The sequence below is a fragment of the Musa acuminata genome, chromosome BXJ3-4, assembly GCF_036884655.1.
Source record: "Musa acuminata AAA Group cultivar baxijiao chromosome BXJ3-4, Cavendish_Baxijiao_AAA, whole genome shotgun sequence".
NCBI classification, from domain to species: domain Eukaryota; kingdom Viridiplantae; phylum Streptophyta; class Magnoliopsida; order Zingiberales; family Musaceae; genus Musa; species Musa acuminata.
The window spans coordinates 31,302,163-31,324,205 of record NC_088352.1 but is presented as its reverse complement, the minus strand read 5'-3'; the positions used below and the strand labels follow the sequence as shown (position 1 = coordinate 31,324,205).

The following is a 22,043-nucleotide window of genomic DNA, read 5'->3' as shown; positions in this document are numbered from 1 at the left end:
TAGAATAATAAATATACAAATCTCAATCTCTTGCCCTAAACCATAGCAACAATCACAAGAAAATAATTGAGATACAAGGATCATGTCACTGCCCACAATATCTAAAACCTCCCCAAGTAATCACAGCAAGAGTTTACTGTAGATTTGATCTAACTTGAGATGAGAACACTATTAGATAATTGAGAACATCCTCTCTGCGTTATCCCTGTCTTCTTCCCTTTCTTTCTCTGTCTTGTTTTCCTCCTTTCTTTGGAATCCCGTGGCTGTTTTCTTCTCCCACGTTGCTACCCTATTTATGTCTTTTTCTGCCTCTAAAACGCAGCCACCACACCCCTCCTAATATTAATTATGGTTAGATTAAGAGGGGGTATGGGTTGTGGACTGTCCAAGCCCACTATGGACTAAATCTGTGGGCTGCCAGCCTAATAACCTCCCCCTTCAGCCCATAAGGGAGGCTGTCCCATGATTCCTCAATGTAAAACCATGCCGACTAGTGACTTTTCAAGTTCTTCCTCTACGGATTAAGAAAATGGATGTGCCACCTCCTATGGATATATCTGACATATATTATTATGATACGTGCTTAGTTGAATCTTACGGAGAGATATTATTAGTGTGCTTCTATAACTCTTCGTACGATTGGAACGATGAAGAAGTCTATATATTTCGACTCGATCTTAAGAACAAAATTTGGATCAAGATTGAGAGCTTGGGTGATCGAACATTGTTGTGAGAAATTGTAACCAAGCTATCTCAATCTCAGCTCATGAAGTTAAATGTTATGGTAATTATTTATATCTCATTCATCCATTATGATGTTTGCATTATAGAGAGACAAAGCATCAAAGTAATGACCAGAGGACAACAATCTTTGAGGATGCACTGGATCACTCCAAGTTTGATCTGAAAAAGAAAGAAAATAAAGGAATAAAGAAAATTGAATTTGTTTGATATATTTGATGTAGGACTTCATTGTCATGTTTTAACTCTAGAGCTTTTATGTCTTATCATGCATGACTATATTGTATTGGTAGACTTTTACTTTATATATATATATATATATATATATATATATATATATATATATATATATATATATGAAAAACCTTCAAGTTTTGAGAATTTCTCGTAAAGTATTCTTATTTTCAAATATTTTCATACAGTGTCCTTCCTCTTATGTGGAAAGATTATACAACCCGTGTCATGTTATACAATCCGTCCACCTTGCGCTATCCTACCTAAGTATACACACACATATATATATATATATATATATATATATATATATATATATAATCGAGTCAACAGGTTTCGAACTAAACTGAATCCAAAGGCTCTATGGTTCCTAAAAATTAAAATTGAATCGAGACCAATGATTCCAAACCAATTAAATATAAATAAAAATAAAATGAAAATGAAAATAGATTGCATTGTGTTGGTTAGTATTTTAAGTTTAATGAGTTGGATTTGAAAGTTAGAGTAATTTCTTTTTTTATTTTTTAATCAATTGAAATTGAATAACAGTTGTTGAAATCACCTAAAATCGATTACATTCCGATTCAAAATTTTACAAAATCAAAATCTTTTCTTCTTCTTTTGCTGCTCTCAAATCAAATCAAATCAAATCAAAATTTTCATTGTAAACGGCTATACGCAGCAGAATGCATAGGTAATACTCACCATGAAGCTCATTATCTATGACACAAGAAAGAATATACGATACAACACAAAACACTCCGAACCACCCGGAATTTCCAAATGACAAATATTGATAAATTTTACATGCTCAATCTTTTTCTCAAACATTACAGGACAGAAGCTTCTCTGCTTAAATAAAATGACTTACTCTAAAGGTACTCCGATCTATCTAGTGCTCTACTTATTTCCACCGTTAGAGCGGTTTTTGGTACAACACAAATCTACCAGAGGTACCATAAGTTTTGTGTATCATCTCAAGAAAGGCGTTCTCTCAAAATAATAGTTTATAATGACGATGACACGCAGATAAGTAGAACATCACACTGCAATTGCAACTGACCAATAACTATGAACATATGGCAGATATTTGAGGTTCAATCATGAAACATCAACACATCATGCGGGGCTGAAAATGAATGATCCCACTTTACATTATCCTGGCAACCTAACACATGCTTCGGAGTAGGGAATCTGAAAAGCATATACACAACACCCTAGTTAGCATGAGGAGATCCACAGTAAATGGCATGTAAATATGGTAAATTATTTCCTTACTGGTAAATCCTTTATGGATCCCATGCCATGAGCAAATCCTTCCAAGACCCAACTTTTGTAAAAGGTTCTTTCCTTGCAGTTCCTCTTGTAACAGTGGAATTTCCATTTCCCTGCAAAAGCGAATTATGCAGAATGCGTAAGGACAAGCCAAAAAACAAAACCTGGAACCAAATTTACAATGACACGAAAATGAATACTTCTTTTTTTTGGAATAAAAGGATACTCAAGGTCAACTTGTACCCAAAAGGGATATGAAGAAATCATTAATGGAAGTTTTGTATAGTTGGAACGCACTTAGAAAGAAGAAAAATGAAAACAAAAATGATCACACTTTACCATATTAGCTATCACCAATGTAGAAAAGGCAACAACAAAAGGGAAAAATATGTTAGCTTAAGCGTCAAAGAGAGGTCAGACCTTCAAGCATTGTTTCCCACTGGTATCACAGATGGGATAATCATATGGGCAGCAATATTGGTTGTCCTTACAGCAAACTGCATTCTCAAGGTCACAACAACTCCATGAAAGACATAATCCCAACACACGCCAGCTGCAACAGCACGTGCTCTCTGCCGGACAGTAGGTTAGAATGCTACATTTAGTGGGACCTGGAGCTGGTGGTGGTGGAGGATTTGGAGAAGTCTTCGTTGGGAAGGAAGCTAGCATGTTAATCCCACACACGCCCTGTGAATCACCACTATTACGAAGCATATGCATATAACCATTCATTCCCCAGTTCTTTCCCCATGAATTTTTCACAATCCAATAATCTACACCGTTGTCCGAACCATATCCTACAATCAGGACAGCATGATCCAAAGCAGTTGAACAAGGTCCAGTAAATATACCCTGTGAATGAAAGAGGTGAATGACTAAACCATGAGAATTCAGCAATAACAACCTGTGTAAAGAAAATGAGCATCTTTAAGCAGGTTGCAGACCTTCGAGTATAACTGAAATGCTCTTTCACTTCCACAAATTCCAACGCTCACGGGTTGCTGTGCAACAGCTTGCAGTAAAAGCTTTTCATTATTTGCAGGCACATCTTTGTAGCCATCAATTGTTACAACCCGACGCTTCAGCTGTATATATGAAGAATATCAGCTGACAGAAGAATTGCCAAAAGTGCAATATATGTAGACAACAATAATACTATGTGTTCGTCACTACCTTGTTCTTTAGACAGGTTCTTTGTTTAGCTTGATATGGATAATCATCCTCTGTATCAAGTCCATGGTTTTCAATCACCCACTTGAAAGCATAGTCCATAAGACCACCATTGCAACCACTGTTATAACTCTGATCACAATCACACAACTCCTGCTCTGATAGACTTACCAAAGATCCAGTTACAATCTTATTTATTCCTTCTATTGCGCCAGTGGCTGAAAAGGCCCAACAATCACCTGAAAAAATAAGCACTTCCACTGTAAGTAAAACATTAAAAAAATACTCAAGTGTTTTTAAACTTATTTAGTCTCTTGTATCATGTGCATGTCACACCTTCAAGCCCACTTAGACAGTAGCAATTTACAATGCAGAAACCATAACTAGGCTAAGAAAAATTTATGGTTCCAGCAGTCAGCTTCATTTTTGGATACCAAGGACAAATTTAGTAACAATAATGCAAGTGTATAGTGAGCATTGAAAGCTCCCAAGTTCCAAGACAATAAATTTCAAGCTAACCCTATCAAATTTCAAGAAAATGATTCATATCTTGAGATAATTATTAAAATTCAAAACCACCAAGATATAATGCACCACGAATTTAATATGTATAGTAACTTGTACTTGACTTTTAGTAAATTATGACTCATTAACTAGGTGGTTGAGGGATTCAATATACAAGGGATCTATAAAAGAGGAAGGAAGGAAGATTAATGGAGCATTCTTGTTTTTTAAATTTTATCAAGCTTTTGTATTTTGAGCTACTAGCTCACAATTATCTTTTTGAAAAAGAGAGAGTTCTCTTATGTTCTCTCATATCTCACTTCTTTTTCTCGTCCTCTTATTCTCTCTTCATCTCGTTTCTCATCATTTGGTATCAGAGACTTGCTACGCTCTTAGAGTACTTCCTTCTTATGGCAACTAGAAGGGGAAGAGGACGATGTGACGAAACAAATGATGCAACCAGATAGAGATGAAAGGGATGCAAACATTGAAGCAATAAGGAGACAAGTTGAAGAGCTTACTATGTGCCTTGAACGTTAAGAAACCCATGGCTCTAGAGGCTCAAGCTATGGCTATGCAAGTGATGGATTCGAAGACATGAATCCCTTTGCATCCAAAGAAGTTATAGGAGGCTCATCCATGGAAAGGTTTTTTTCATGCAAATGGCAACATCAAGATTGAATTGTTTAAGTTCTATGGTCGACTTTAACCTGAAGAGTTTCTTGATTGGCTTAGTACCATTGAGAAATTCTTTGAGTACAAGGAGATGCCCGAAGATCGAAAAGTAAAATTAATTACTACAAGGTTTCGAGGTTATGCTTTAATCTGGTGGGACAAGGTGAAAGAGATACACCTTTGGAAAGAGTAGATGAAGATTTCATCTTGGGAAAAGATGAAATCTCGGCTCCGTGAAAATTTTCTTTATCTAATTATGTTCAAACTCTCTTTTCACAATTTAATAATCTTCAGCAAGGTAGCAAAATCGTCATCGACTACACTGAAGAATTTGACAAGTTAATAGCCCAAAATGACACTTCAGAGATGGAAGAACAACTTGTTGCAAGATATGTCAGCGGCCAACGAATTATGATTCGAGATGAAGTGGAGATGCAACGACCATGGAGATTATCTGATGCTTATCAATTAGCACTAAAAGTTGAAGCAAAAATTGCTAGAAGTGGAGCAAAGAGGTATTTTAATGTTCCTTTACATTCCTGTTCTAAAGTTGGCTCTACTTGTTATAATGCTAGTGGATCAAAAGCTAACGGAATCATGAATAATGCATCCAAACTAACTCCTACCAACCGTGGAGGGCAATCAAGTCGCACAAGTCACCCTTCTACTTGCTTTAAATGTAAACAAGTAGGACACCACATGAACAAGTGTCCGAATAAACAAGCTAATGCATGAGTCAACTTTGTCGAAGAAGATGTCAACGAACAATTTGAAGATATTGAAAAATTACAAATGCCCTATAAGTCACTTTTTTAACAAAAAAGAAGAAATTGTTGTGAAACTAATCTGAAGGATTTTGACTTACCAACTGCATTTCTGACATCTGCTCCAAAAGCTCAAGGGAAAGCATTATTTTCTGTTCATAATATGCACTTGCATAAGCTCTAAAAAGCAGTTTCTTCCTGGAGGACTGAACACTAAGCCCACCTCTACAAAGATATATAGCACTAACGAATGAAGCACACAAACGCAAGCCAAGGTTACTGATACTACATGAGGTTACAATGGTTCCAATACCTAATAAGACTTAAATCCCATGGACTCACTTTGATCTGTATCAACCAATAATTACTGGTCCATTCCCATACTAGTATGTAGCACATTGATGCACCAAAATATATCAATGTAAGAGACATATCTTTGATATTCTTACCCAAAGGTACACCAGAGTATACATACCATAATCGCTGACACTAGACTGAGGTAGTGTGCATCAGAAATGAAATCCTCGATAAATCAACTTAAGTTATACCGACGTATCTAGTTCTTGGACAAGTTTGGTATATGATCACTTAAAACCTGGCAAGGACCTCTTCTATTATAAAAGGTTCAAGATGCTTTCCTGCTGGAATTCAGATCCAATTCTATTGTTCCTTGGATGCTGATAAAGCAGGAGGAAGTGACTGTCAGAAAAGAAAGAAATGCAGGAGAGTGAGTTGAAGGAGCTGTCCTAACTCCTAATCCATTTTTCATATTTATTTATGTGCAGTAGGGACATATTAAGGTAACAAAAAAAGGGCAAAATGGGTTAAAAGTGAAAGCAAATATTTAGAACGATAATGAGATATAGCAAGAACCAAGAAGATGATAAAACAGGAGAAGATGGCTGATGACAACCATCCAATAAAGCAGTTCTTTCATTAATGTCTTTCCATTATGATCAATATTTTTAGGCTCATTCTGAATACTTCTTTTGCTAGATAACACAGGTCTCAAGAATCATATAACATTCTAGAATAGGAAATACAGAAATAGTCTACAAACTTTTAGAGAGCATGTGAATTTATGACAAAGTACAAGATCAAATACTTTGTTGGTTAGCAAGCAAGTACATGAACATAAATAAAATTCTCGGAAATCCTGTGAAACATAAGTTATTGCAGATCTCATTAGGAACAAATCTAAATTGGAAACAAAACCTTAGATTGGACAAACAAAGTAGGAGACTCCATGGATTGAAATGGTGCCACAGTAACATTAGAGTGATTATCTTCTATGATGCCAGTGCTCATTTTGTAATAATTAGATAGTTTACCTTTTAATGAATTTGATGAAAAATCGTGAGTCATCCATCATATATACCATTTGGGAACTCACCAGTGTGGGAACCTTTTGAGACTGTCAATATGGAATTTGAACTCATCCATTTTGTAATAATTACATAAACTGCATTCTATGTGACTAACATCATAACAATGAATATTTTGACATGATGCCTTACGATATGTGAATAATTCATATTCAGTTACCTTAACCCAAAATTAACCTATAAGTTAGTAAGTTGCATATATAATCAGATGGAAAATTGAGGGCATAAAGCAATATCTCTTGTTTGATGATAACGATCTGACGATTTCCTTATTTCCTCTTATAAACATAATTTAGATTGTCCACATCTTGTCTTTTGTTTTTCTATTCTTTTTAAACACCTTTGATAACAACTTATTAGAATATCATTTCGTCAATTCTGGTACACATCGTCATTCAACCCAACTCGTGGACTAAATGAACAACCTTTATTACCTTAGTGACTGATAGCAATCTGACTAGAAACCATTGGAAGGCCTAACCCACCAGGTTCCAACCAAAAGGTATACTACAACAACAACAAAGTCATAAGTCCCAACTTATTTGAACCTTCTTTATGTGATTTACTATATTTATACTGCTTCAAATTTTTTATCTTTTAGTCTTTTGTGAGGGGACTGTAAAAGGTTCAAAACATCCCTTATTTCCCCTAGTTCCACATAGAATTATTTTGTTGACATTGCATTTCTCACCTGCCTGATTAAAGCAAATTTTGACAGGACTGGATATGAGCTTGGCTTGTCCAGATGGAATGGTTTATGAGGCATCTCAGTGGATTCTCGCCAGGTGCTGCTGGACTATCCGTAATTTGCAATTGAAGCCTGATCAAACCTTTTGGCAGCTTTGACACTTGCCCAAGCTAGTTCAACAACTTGGCAATTGGGAACCAAAAAGGTTCAACTATTGGACTTCAATAGATAGAGTCAAAGGAACTCTTGGCTACCACCAAGCTCTCTCTGTTCCGAATATCTTCCTCTTCCCCTCTCAATCTCAAACGTTATCTCCCTTAATTTTCAAGCACAGAATTAGACGTTTCTTTGATTTGGGCAGAGAATTGTCACAAGGTCACTAGTATGCCGTGATAATGGCAATATATTGGAAAACACTTGCCACCGACCCTGTACAATTAGGAGGCAAGTCTGCTTTTAGAGCAGTGCCTCGTTGCGTCCAACTCACATAAGACACTAATTCTCCTCTCTTTTAGTAAGCCTTTTCGACTCTGCAAGATATATCTCAATAACATCAAAAGCAGAGATTTTTTTGCCTCTCATGAAGGCATACAAGATAAGCCAACGAATGAAACACCCAAAAGCGATCAAAGAAATAAAAGCTTTATATCGAAATGGAAGAGGAAAAGCAACAGCCCAGATTCATACCGCAGCTCCCCTGATCTTTGACCGAGGTAACGGCCCCTTCCTTGCTCCAATCGACCGAGGATGGAACGGCGCCATAGGATCCCTGGAACGCCGTACGATTGGCCCGCGGCACAGCGAGGCCGGCGCTGAGACCTAGCCGGGTGGCCCTGAACTCGTGGGGCAGCAGGTCAGCGAAGGCGTTGAGGGCAATTTCGTAGGAAGAGTTGGCGGCAGCGTTGTGCGCGTCGACGAAGGCGAGGTTGTCCTCGAAGACATGGAACCGGGCAAGCTTCTCCTCCTCGGAGGCGTAGCGCTTGCCTTGCTCCCTGATCCAGGACTCGAAGAGGTCGGAGTAGGAGAAGGAAAGGGAAGAAAAGCGGAGAAAGAGGAGGACGATGAGTGTCGTCGAGAGCTGAAGGGACCGGGGGAAGTCCATGAGAGGAGGAAGAGACCGGTCGATCGCGGCAGCTGTTGGATTTTATCGGGCAACGGCGGCGGCCCCCGACCGCTGGTCTCGGCGCACGCGTCGAAGAATCGGTGGTCTTCTTCGAAAGTTCCCATTTTACCCATTTCCCTCTTACGCGTCTCACTATCTCCACGGTTATTGGTTGCAAAATAAGGTGTTTCTGTGGGGCCCAGTTATTTCGCCAATACTTGATAAGGTAACAGCAACGATCATGATCATCTCAACCGTTCGACGTTAACATCATTAAGCAAACCAAACATTGATATGAACTCCTCAATCTTAATCTTCTATGCATCTAATACTTCCTGTTAACAATTTGTATCTTTCTCCTCCTTTATCTTGAGAAGATGTTTAATTTTTATCTGATATTTAGCTTCAAGATTAACATCCCATGGGCATAACATTTCGAGACAGTTCTTTGGCTGTCACCTAATGAAATCCTTCTTCTTGTCTCGTCCAGATTTAGATTGATGGTGGTGTTGTATTATTTCAGCTTCATTATATTCCCAATTCTCAAAATTGGTGTCTTTTAGGCAATTATGTTCTTTTTTCTAATCAAACTCTGTCCTTTTCAAGGCTTTCTACTTGTAAATTTTCTATTTCATCTTATCATAATTGATAATTTAATTACACCTTTCAATGGCTAAACAAGCCATTGAAAAAAACAGAAGCTTAATGGTGAGAAAAAAAGTCCATATTGTAAACCCTAATAGTTGGGATATTATGGCTTATAAGAATTACAAACAAGAATAAAGAACAGAGATAATTTCCATGATAATTAATACCTCTTATAAGAATCATAATTGTGAGAAAGAATTTTGGAAAGTGCACTGCTCTTAGGAATGGAGCCATCTTAACATCACAGTTTAGTGCTAATGGGTCTACCTAAGATGGGAGTGAGTTCAATCTGATCTACTCTTCAATAAAATATTTCTTAACCTAGAGCTGATAAAGAAAGACACAACTGCCTCATATGCCAACCTATAATTGCACCACATAAGCTAATTCACAGCTCACACCGCAATATATAAAACTATTTCATTACATACATAATCCAAAGTTGGGAGAGTAGCGATAGGTATACAGCATTTACTCCTTGATGCTTGTAATCCATGATCAGCCAGTACATAGCTGAGATCTCTTTTGCAGTCTTCTAGTAGCTGCTGTACACATAATAGCATTTATTCCTTGAAGTTTGTGGTCCATGAACAGCCATTACATGGCTGAAATCTCATTTGCAGTCTTCCAGTGGTCGCTGTAGAATCAGCAGCCACGGCATTTCCATCATCGTTTCTGTGCGAGGTATAGAAGCTGGATTCTCTGAAAGCTGAGCAACTGGGCTGTGGCTCTGTCATGCTGCATTGCACATGCCAAAAGCAAAAAAAGAAGAATTTGGTCATCGAGAAAAGAAAGTTTTCTTGCATTTGTCACATAATTGAGCATTATCAAGCACAAATGCTGCAGCATTTCATGTGGAGTCATGCTTGGTTGCAAGCCCTTCAAGATTTCCTCCATCACCAATAGTGAGTGATGTACACAACAGGAGCTGATGTATCTGGCACAGGCTCACAGTTTCCATTCACTATATTGTAAGGAACATTCACATCATGAGAAAGCTCCTTACGAAAAACAAATGTTGGATTTCACACAACAAAACGAATGAGTCCCCAATTGAAGGTCAACTGAATTGTGTACTAGTAAGAGTGTCTTCAACTCTACATCTTTATAGTTCATCCTTCGGAGGACGCTGCCTGAAACAGATGTATCAATAGAACCAAATGCATGCAGAATGACACTGACGCTGCGTTCAAAGGCATGAACATGGTAGTGAATTGAGAAATAGATTACAATTGATCTTTATTCATCGCAGTGACGAGAGTATTTATACAAGTTTCAAGGAGAGATTTTTCTCAATCAATCACTCAAATCTTATAATTAAATTAATTATTCAAATATGAGATTGTCTCTATCATCAAATCGGTTATTCAAATATGATATTTTGAGATGATCTTGCCCCGTAAGATTAAGCTTTTATTAAAAATATCAATCTTGGACTGATATAATTAGAATATTTTATGAGCGAGTGCTTTGTAAAAAAGTCTACTAGTTAATTAATAGTATACATATAAGAAATACATAATTGATATATGATAATTTAATCTCTAACGAAGTGAAAATCGATGACAATATGTTTCATACGTAAGTACAATACTAGATTGTCACATAGGTAGGTGGCACTGATATTATCATAGTATATTGTATGAGTGAATTTGGAATTGATGCCGAATTCCTATAGTAGATTGGCAACCCAATTAAATTCTACAGTAGTGATAGCAATGGCTCGATATTCAACTTCTTATAATAGTTTTTTATTTTTTAGAACTTTAACTAGTTGGATTTGCTCCAACGAAAATAATATAAGCTGACATAGATATTCGATTATCAATATTGCTTGCCCAATCAGCATCGACGAATGCATCGAGATAAAAGATGAGTGATGAGTATTTACGAAAAAGAAGTCCATAATTGAGAGTCCATTTTAAATATCACAAAACTCATTTTACTATATATCAATATGTAGTAGAGGGTCAATGCATGAATTATGATAATTTATTGACTGCAAATAAGATATCTAAATATATGGGGATAAGTACTATAAAGAGCCAAATACTTATTGATACTGTGTAGAATCCATAGTAGGACTGTCATTATATAATTTGAGTGATTCAGTAATAAAGAGTGGAGTTGTAATTTCTTTAACATTCTACATATTAATCTTTGATAGTAGATCTTGAATATACTTTTTTTAGATAGGAAAAGTTCAAAAGATATGAATATTGCTTTCATTCCTAAAGATAGCTTAAGGTTCCTAGATACTTGATGAAAAATCGATTTGTCAACTGTTTAAGGAATTCCTTGATCTCCATAGGATTATTACTTATAATAATAATATCATCCACATATACTTTAAATAATGAGGTGTCAGACTTAAAGTTGATGAAACCAGTTAATACAAAAAATGAGCTAAGTTTAGTATAATTAGGCTATTGGAGCTTGATGAAGTCCATAATTTTTTGTAGTTTATAAATATAGCTTGGATATTGATGATGGATGAAGTTAGAAAGTTATTGCATAAAGATATTTTTAGTTAGGATCCCCCGTAAGAAAGCATTATTAACATCTAATTATCGTATATGCTAGCTTTTGTGATAGCCAAACTTAAAATAAGTCAGATTGTTATCAGTTTAACAACTAGACTGAATATCTTTTGTGAAGCCAACATCTGATTGTTAGTGAAATCCTTTGGCCACTGGATATGCTTTGTATCTATCAATGGATCCATTTGGGTTCTACTTAATTCAAAAGATCTATTTACACCTAATGATATTTTGTATATGATGAAATGATACAATAGTCCATGTGGCATTATGGAGTAGAGCATTATATTCTTCACATATGACTTTGTCCTGACTTTGTCCTAGTATGGAGATTTTTAGGCTTGAGTGATAACTGTGAGTTCAATAGATTCAATTGGAGAGTTTGTAATTGTATAGAAGTTAAGGATTTGGTATTATTTGAAAATATCATTTTTGGAGCGTGTTATCATGTGATGTCCAAGTGCGATGGTATGTATTGTAGGTATAAGAATTTGTGGAGAGTCATTGATACGTATATGATTAAGTTGATGCACTTCGGTATCACTTGGCCCAAGAAAAGATAAAGACATCAATTGTAGTGCCAAGGGTATTGTTTCATTGGGCATTGCAAGGTGAGTAGGTGGAGAAGTTAAAGAGGGGGTGAGGTGTTGCTGAACTCGGGTAATAAGGGAGTGTATGTCTTGAGAAGAAGTATTGGTTGGCATAGTAAGAGGTTTGTTTGAGAGGGTCTGATGTATATTCATATAAATCTAATGACCTATAGTATAGTTGTTGGTGTGGCTTGCATTATTGATTACTCATGGTTTTGAAACGAAAAAGTAATATGACATTATATAAAGATTTTTTGAGTTGAGAATCATAATATCGAAAAGTATTATATTCAAAAGAGTATGAGTATTTAGTGTTAACTTGGATCTTAGTGTTAACTTGTGTAAAGCATATAGACATAGCTAGAAATAACATAAACAACCAAATGCTTTAAGTTTTTGTAAGTTTGGGATTTTGTAAAATAGTTTTTCAAATGATGACTAATGTTATAAGATACGATTAATGAGGTAGATTGTAATTTGAAAGGTTGCTATAGCATAAAGGCTTGGTATAAAATAGTAAAATAAGTTTCAACTATATATCTCGATATTTTTATTTAACAAAGCGAACTAGTTGATGAGTGTGTGGTGGTAACTTGAGATATTATATATCATTGGATGAAAGGTAGGTTTTTAAGGCTTGGTATTCACTTCATCTATTAGAGTATACTATTTTAATAGTAGATTGAAAAAAGCCGTCCATCAATATTCTAAAGTGAGTAAAGATTATAGAGATTTCATATTTATGTCGGAAAGAGTTAAACACTTATTGTTGTTGTTGTTTATGACTAAAATATAAAAAAATATTTTAGGTTTTTATTTATTTATTTAATTCAAATAAACTAATGTGGACATCGACTAATTTAGATTTTAGAACTTGATGTTATGTCTTTGATAATAAATGAAATGCCCTTGGAATTTTGATTTAATAGACTTTTTGGGATTTCATGCAATTTTCAATCATTTCATTTCAGTCATCATATTATATTAAAGGACCACAAGCATTATTGACGATACATGACCTCTCTCTCTCTCTCTCTTCATGACTCTAGAGATGGTGATGGTTAGGGATTAAAATTAGAACTGATCTTATTTATTCGAAGTAAAGATAACTGTCATTTAAATCAAAGAAACTTTGCAAGAGGATTGTGCGAATAGCCCAGATCATCCAGCGTGCTCATGCAGTAAGTGTTCTTGGAATGAAGCTAATGGAACAAGAGTTGAGAGTGTTCAAGAGCCATCTGACAACAGAGATGGGTGCCTTCGATGAAGTGAATGATGGATTGTGCATCAGTTTGGACCCGCATATTGTCCCGACCGAAGGTAGTGGCATGTTTCGGAGCTCTCCGACCAGCGCCTCAGCCATAGCTGAGTTGTGCGCCCTACACGGCTGGCAGCCAGCAGCAAGAGTGGCATCGGAGGATGAGGTAGAAATAAGACCGATACCTGTAGGGAGATCAGGAGCAATAATAGTGTCATCACATTGTAAGTGGATATGGATGATTAGCTTCATTCATGAAGTCAATGAACATAAATACTAAGGAATTTGGGAATCTGACTTCATTTCTATCAAGCCAATTAGATCAATTACCCTCGTTGAATCAAAGTGCTTCAATCTAAGTTAATCACATACATAAATATGTTCATTAACTAATTTCCAATCCAGGACTAAATTGAGGTGTTCCATGTATCAGATAATTGCCAAAATAAATAATAACTCATATTAGAAAAAAATATTCTCTAAAAGAACACTGCTATTTGGGATAATACAATTTGTTTGATGTTATGGATTGGCTGCTGTAAAAACTGCTCAAATTGTTTGATGATATGGGTTCATTTCAGCCTACAGTGTCAAATCTAGGAAAGAAGATAACACAATGATCAATATCACATAAACTAATTTGAAACCAATAAGATTGTCCATATCACACCACAAATGTCAATCAGCAATGACTTTGCCAATTGGTACATGGAGAAGCATTTCATTACATAACCCAAGGTTGGGAGCGAGTACAACATTCATGCCTTTGAACTGCCATCAATGTTCAATCACTACATAGCTGAAGCCTCATTTGCAGTCTTCCAGTAGCTGTTGTAGAACCACAGAGAGTCAGCAGCCACTGCATTGCCATCCTGATTTCTGTGCCAGGTATAGTAGGCATGGGTTTGATTCTTGATCTCAAACACTGCATGCCCAAAGCTGGATTCTCTGAAAGCTGAGTAACTGGGCTGTGGCTCTGTCATGCTGCAGTGCATATGAAAAGAAAGATACAGGTCAAGAAGAGAAGAGAGTTCTCTCATATTGAGACATGTACAAAGTTTGTATCTCATGTGGAGTCATACTTGGTAGCAAGTCCTTCAAGATTTCCTCCATCACCAACGGTGATGTATACAGGAGCTGATTCATCCGGCACTGGCTCACATTTTCCATTCACTATGTCATAAGCAATATTTGATACTCTATACTGCAAGACCACAAACGTTTACATCATCAGATTGTCTGCACAGGGCACTCAGTCACATAACAAAGAGAATTCATTCCCCACTGCAAGAGGATTTGAAGCAAATACAACTTGAAATAAAAAAGATCATCAAATAAGTAATCTGGGTGAAGCTCTTGATATTATGCATCTCATTTTTCCTACCATATATAGTTTCAGGCATTATGGAAGGTTGAAGAAAGTAGGGGAAAAAGGGGTACACAGAGAGAGACACTTACGCTGCGTTCGTAGGCGTGAACATGGCCAGCAAATACAACATCGACTTTGTATTTTACAAACCATGGCTCATACATCACTCTCATGGATTCACCTTCCATGTAGTGATAGTTGTAGCTGTTGTACCATGGTGCATGCATTAGAACAATCAACCATGGTGTCTCACTTCTATTAACTTTGGGTAGCTCTGCTTCGAGCCACTTGTACTGAGGAGTGTACTTACCTGCCAAATGAAGAAGAGGCCATTGAACATCAAAAAGATTTGTATAGAAGTAGGAAAATCCAAAAGAACTGCAAATTTATAGTTACTGTTTATAAGATTTTAATTAGCAGTTCTTAAAAGTTCAAAATTAATCTTGATGAAACAGGCTAAGAGAATTGATGCAACTAAAGAGAATAATTATTTTTGTTAAATCAAATTAAACACGAAAATTATATAGCTTCTCATGCAAGACATGACTATGTTCGAAAGTCAAAATTCACATAAAGCATAACATGGCAGTACCATATGCTGAATATGATGCCAGGACAATTATGTATGCCGATGCTCGCTTGATAGAGTACCAAAATGGAGAGCTGCTGCTGGAAGATCTGTAGGGAACATGATATCTGTGTCTGTATGGCTTAAATGGTACAGTTTCACCCTGCAAAAAATGTTATAAACATTTCAGCTGTCCATATTCTCTCAGACAGACAACAGGTCAAGCTTGTTAGACTTCTCAAATTCTAACCAACCAAAAATGGATTTAGAAAACAAAAGATCAGTTAATTCTCAGCTCTAATTTCCTTAATATATTCATCAGCCATGTAATTTATGCTGATGCTGTTGTTTGGAGCTTCTTTCTGTCTAATATACTATCTTGGTTTGATATATTTATAAGTGAATTTTTTGAAATTATAACACAACAAAGTCATAATATCTCAAGTGTTTGGGGTCGACTATATGGATCTTTTACTGTTATTTAGGTTGGGACTATGTAATTATTATAAGTTCTCCAAAAATTGTCCAAAGCATTTTGTTGTATGGAACTCTCAATTACACGGTTTCGGCTTATTTTAAATTTTCAAAATTTTGAAATTTTAATGCCTTCAGTTGAGAACATCATGCTTTTGACCTTACAAAGTATGCTTTTTTGTCCATATCCCAATAATTTTCTTTTCTTTTCTCTACACTGTGAATTTTTGGTTTGAGTGTGCATCTCTGTGAAAGGTGCAATGATCTGACAATAATCTTTTGTTCCTTTTCATGTTATCTTCAAAATGAAAGTACCCAAACTTCTAGATATATTAACTTCTTTTCTGATGCTTCAGATTCTAAAGCAGATTTGTTTGTCACCAGCGCGAAGATAATGTGATCACAAAGCAGCAGAAATGTTCATTCTTCCATAAAATGGACTAGAAGTATCATGAGTATAATAGTGAGTATAGAAAAAGTATAATAAAATGATAAGCAATATGATAAAATGATCAACGATCAAGAACAATAAGAAACCTAGACTTGCATTTCATTGTCCTACTTACAAGGTTTGGAGCAAAGTCAATCTCATGATTTCCTGCAGTCCAAATCCAAGGTTGATATGCAGTGCTTCTCTCAATAAACCTGCCCCATGTATCCCATCTGACATTGTCATGATTTGGGTAGTTATCAGCATAAGAAAGGTCACCTAAAAATAACACTGTTTGTGCTTTTGGATTTGATTCATAATGAGTCAGTGTGACATTTGAGTCATAACTCTGTCCAAGATCACCTGAAATTCATGCAAAAATATATAAAAAAAGTAATAGTAGGCATGAATTCTTAGGAAATATTCTATCAGATATTAACTATTAAAAAAAAACAAAAACTTAGACATAGAAAATGAAGGTTTTTCTCACACCTAGATTGGACTGACTGAACTTACAAGGAGAGAATCAAACGTTAATAAAACTGAGGCCTACAGAAAAGAATTGCAGATAACCACATATAATTATGTCAATGTAGCTTCTACTTTGTAAGGATTGACTAGTAAATAGCTATTAAGGGCTTAATATACCTAGCTCAAAGAGGATACAAGGTGGTATCATATGGTATGTAAGGTAGGTTAAATGTGGAGAGAACATTAGAAGAAAATGAAACTGACAACAAATGGGAATAAAAATGATCAATAGTTGCAACACATGTAGTTTTTATTTCTACTTAGAGATGAATGTTATCAAGTTAACAGGTCATGAATCTGGATGAAAAAACATGAAATAAACCCCAACTCATATGAACCCATGCAAAAACCAAATGGCTACAGCGTGTGGAAATTTCTTTATATCTTAAAATATTTCAATCTATTATGTCAGATGAAGAATGAAAACTGATACATGGTTTCTTGAAATGGCCTATGTCATCAAGATGTATGAATTTGGAACAAAGACCACCTGCTACAACTATTGCCGCACTTTATTCAAACAGGTGGTGAGCGGTAAAATGACATCAGATGAACAACAGTGGATAACAAATCAACAAAGTTTAACCAAGCAGACCCCAATCTGTACCATCTTTCTCTGCTAAATAATTTTCAGATTGAAAATCCTGATTGCAATACATATCATAAACAATGGATCAAAAGAAGGCAGTTCTCTATGTATGGACAAAGTTTCCAATGCTCAGACATGATAGTAAAGCAGAACACAAGTGAAATCAAAGGTCAGAAGCTCCCCTAGCATTTATCAGTATTGTTGTCTGAACACTTGAAGTTTCTGTACATTTGCAAGCAAAAATTACAGAAAGGATGAATGTTCCATTGGCATCAGTAATGCCAATCTTCCTGGAAACATATTACAGTGATTCACATAACAAAAAAAATTATGAAGTCAAGATGATAAGAATCATAAACAGAAAGATCTCACATGAATATTAGATGTGTAGTCCTACATGAATCTAGATAGTATCAGCAAAATTACCTATAAGGCCAAAGGTGTAAGGAACATCTGGACCAACTGCAGGTGGGGTTGTGAACCAGAACTTTCTAACTGTGTGCCCAATCCCCACAGCATAGTAGTATTCAGTGTCATACTGCAAAGAAACACGTTTTGATGTTACTCCAAATACTAAGCTTTGCATATAATGGATATCACCAAAGGATATGAGCAAGAGGCATTGACGCAAGCAACTGCAACATAAACATACAGATTCACAAAATAGCAGCAAAAGATATTGCTTCCGATGACCTTCAAATGCCTGATAGTGCAATGATGGATGTAGCCGGAGGTGTAGTTGTAAAACTTGTATCGAGTATATTTGCCTTCAGCAGACAGCTCGAGCTTATCCTCGTCAGTCCCGTAAAGCACCTCGCTGGAGCCAGGTTCGTCCTCGGTCACCCATGAGATGATCATGGCAGAGCCATCAAGATTACCTTGGGTTATATGTACCTTCAAGAACAGGAAAAGATTTTTTTTCTCTAAAACTTCGATAGCAATGAAATACTGGAAATAGTCACAGGAAGAACAGTGAGAGAAGACATGGAACATCACCAGACAAGGCAAAAGATCATACAAAAAACAAGAGCAGTAGAACAACAAGAAGCATATAAATAAATGAATAGAACAGATGATAATCCAGAGAACGTTCACGGTTCAACAACCAGTGTAAAGAAGCTCGTTGAGAACAGATGAAACTGAGAACAAGGCACAGAAGAACTCGTTAGGAACACAAAAAGGAGACTAATTTAACGGAATAGAAGCTTAGAAGACACCTGCTGGGGCGCGTTATAACCCGGAGGAACGCGGAAGATATCACTGTCGAGCGGCATGTCGATGGTCTTCTCCACCTTTCTGACAAACCCACTGGTGACTCCTCCGTCGCTCCGGTTCACGACTCCCACCAAAACCACGGCCAAAAGAAGCTCAAGATGGCAAGGAGCTCCCCGCCACCAGCTCCCCATCTGATCTCTCTCTCTCTCTCCCGTATTCTTGGTTTCTTTACTGTCTCCTCCCCGCAGAACGCTCTGTTTCGGCTCTGTTTTTGGCCTTCGCAGTGGCACACTCCTCTGATTAAGCTGCAGACGACAGAAAGCGAGAGGAGAGGGGAATATGCCCAGGTATGTGCGGGCGGAGGGGTATCGAATTGGATGGGATCGATGCCAAGTAAAATATATTAACTTGGAAATCCATCGACCGAGGATTGCGGACGGAACCGAGAAGGGACAAACTGCGATCGGTCGTCGAGTAAGATGAACATCATGATGACGATGATAAGGTGTGACATATCCTCACTGTTGACTATTTTTCTCACAAGTATGAAAATATCATATTTACAATTATAATATTAAAAAATATTTTTTTTTACTTCAGAGACCATACTAAACTCTTTTAGAGTGATTTGTGTCACAGTTAAAATAGGGGTGATTATAGATTATTCATGTAGATAGACATATTTAGTATCTCAATTTTTAGATTTTAAAAATTTATATTAAAATTTTTATAATTTTTAAGATCATATATCTTAATGTCGTCTGTTTTATCGATCAAAATACATAAACGATAAAAAAAATAAATATAATATTCTAATTATATTTTCGAACATACGATAATGTTGTTGGGACCGTAAATGGCTATTGTGGATGAAGAGAGAAAGATGATGAGAGGTGAAGCAAAAGAAGAGGAAGAAGATGATGCAGATTGTCGTCACTCTACATCTACATTGGTGCTAATAATGATGTAGGAAAGGGCGATGTCACTCGACAATTGTATCGATGCTGACGCAGTTACTGAGCTATCATAAACGATCGTCATGCACCCATAACACATTCGCTCAATGAATCATTCGTCACTTTTGCATGCTTGTATATATTCTTGGCAGCATATTTTGTCATGATTTTATGTGTTTTTTGCTTGAAAAATATAAGTAAAAATAGTTCTATAGTGCAATTGCTCACCATGTCAAGAAAAACTACTCTAAAATGGCTTCGTTTTTTCATGCTACGATATGTTTTCTACAAACCATTGTGCGGTGTAAGACGTCAGCCAACTCAAACCCCTAGAACCCCCAGGATGGCATAGGGATGAATAGGGCTTCGAGGTAATGCTAGGTGTTGATTGGTTTACATAAGTTTGCATGTTAAGTTGACAAGAACTTGTCATCACATCTTCTTCCTCTCTTTTCTCTCTTGCACATAAAGTGTTTATTGAATCACTTATAAAGCTGCCCTCTTCATAAGACATCAAAACTTGTCTACCACTCACTTTCGAACTAATCAACTTACTCTTTTTATAAGTCATATAAGACCTGTGTGAGATTGCAAATAGGTTGACCCTTTGCGGATGTATAACAAATGACTTAGGCAATCCCAACTAAGTTCATTAATGCAATAGTGCTTCACGACTTAGGTAACTCTAGCTAAGTCTATAACTTTGCCATAAGGATGCTTCACGACTTAGGTAATTTTAGCTAAATCTATGACATTGTGGTCTCAGATCCGGTTAGCAATTCTAGAAAATAGTGAAGAAGTTTCACAATCTCGCCATGATGAAGCATCATGATAAATCAAGTAAGATAGGACAAGCCAAACCATCACCCCAAGCAGCTACAGGTGGGCTGTAAGTGTAAACTCGTGTTGAATCTCAATTTTCTCAATTGATGAATTATTGATCTAATCCATGTGTTAAGAAAAGTGATATAGGACTAACTATGATAATGAAAAGGCAAAACAATTAAAGAAGAATTGAATGTTAGGTCGGAGTCAAAGAACGGGCATCGGGCCGGAAGAATCGGATGATATATCAAAGGTTCAAACGATGCTGATGTTGAATCTCAGATTTTAATGATGAAACCAATTGATAGTGTTTATCTGATCTGCATTTTGAGTGATACAAGAAGCTTCGATTAGGGAGAGACAATTAAGGCAAGAAGAACTATGTTGGGCCAGAGTGGAATATGTCAGAAGATTGGACATCGAGCCGGAGGATTGATCGATGTATCGGTAGAAGGCTTCGGGCCATAGGTTCGGGCATCGAGCCAAGAAAAGCGAAAATTGTGCCAAGGAAATTGAAGTTGCGGAGGTCAATTAGCCAATTGGGCAATAGGCCGCAAGAGAGGACAATGCGCTGAAGAATCGGACGAAGCATCAATGAACCAATGACATGCTAGATAACATTTATTTTAATCCTTGTAATAATTATCTAGATTGAAGTAGGTCTTAAGTGTGCAAGATTAACTACGATAGCGATCAAGGCATAAAGCAAAATAAAGTCTTGGAGTCAAAAATGATATTTCATTGGGAGTTCAAGAGTTCACCGGAAGTTCTATCGAAATTGATCGAGAAGTCCAGGAGCTTGCCAAAGAAGCTTGTCAGAACTCACCAAGAAGATTATCGTGAAGTCCAGAAGCTTTCTGGGAGTCCGTTGGAACACTACCAAGAGATCGTCGGAAGTTCGCCGGAAGCTTGTCGAAAGAAACCTAGACTTGCCGGGCTTATTTAGCTTAGTGTATGTCTTAAAATTCATAGTTAGCACATAATTGGGTTGGAATTGGGATAACTCAATTAGGGGCCAGTTGGGCTCAAGTTTAGGCTGTGTTGGGCAAAGTGAAAGGCCCAAACAGTGACCCAACAGGTTGAACCGTCGTGGCATAGTCTCCGAGACTGTCAAGCGGTGGTACCATCGGTTTGGGTGATGATACTGCCCAGACACAATCTCCGAGAGACTATCAAGCGATGGTACCACCAGACTGGGCTGTGGTACTGCCCAGTGTCAGTGCTACAGGCGATGGTACTACCCAACACAGGTGGTGGTACCGCTAGGACCCGGGAAACATAGGATGAGACACTTTTAGGCTCTAAGTTTGAATCCACTTGAGGCCTATAAATACCTCTCTTATCTCTAGTTAACAAACATAAGAATTGAGAGAAAAAGAAACAAAAACGTTGTTGTAATTTTGTGAGAACTCATCTCAAGCTCTAAGTGTTAGTCTTGTTTAAGAGAGGAGTGAAAGGGGTTGTAAAGGTTTTCTCCTAAATATGTCAAAAGAATAATCAAGTTATAAGGGT

General features: G+C 36.7%; 2 protein-coding genes across 2 annotated transcripts; both read right to left on the bottom strand.

The window, feature by feature from the left end:
• Positions 1–1,720: 1,720 nt before the first annotated feature.
• On the bottom strand, positions 1,721–8,621 carry LOC103981968 (low-temperature-induced cysteine proteinase). The gene is made up of 6 exons (XM_009398749.3): positions 8,124–8,621; positions 3,424–3,659; positions 3,195–3,335; positions 2,671–3,102; positions 2,254–2,363; positions 1,721–2,169 (listed from the first exon to the last, which is right to left on the bottom strand). The coding sequence occupies exons 1-5, from the start codon at positions 8,536–8,538 to the stop codon at positions 2,265–2,267; spliced, it is 1,323 nt and encodes a 440-aa protein (XP_009397024.2). The 5' UTR covers positions 8,539–8,621; the 3' UTR covers positions 1,721–2,169; positions 2,254–2,264.
• Positions 8,622–14,183: 5,562 nt separating this feature from the next.
• Positions 14,184–19,178, bottom strand: LOC103981969 (purple acid phosphatase 2). The gene is made up of 8 exons (XM_009398750.3): positions 18,753–19,178; positions 18,229–18,429; positions 17,962–18,073; positions 16,552–16,778; positions 15,536–15,674; positions 15,033–15,253; positions 14,657–14,778; positions 14,184–14,558 (listed from the first exon to the last, which is right to left on the bottom strand). Exons 1-8 carry the CDS (start codon positions 18,939–18,941, stop codon positions 14,366–14,368), a joined length of 1,404 nt encoding a protein of 467 aa, XP_009397025.2. The 5' UTR covers positions 18,942–19,178; the 3' UTR covers positions 14,184–14,365.
• Between the last annotated feature and the right edge of the window lie 2,865 nt (positions 19,179–22,043).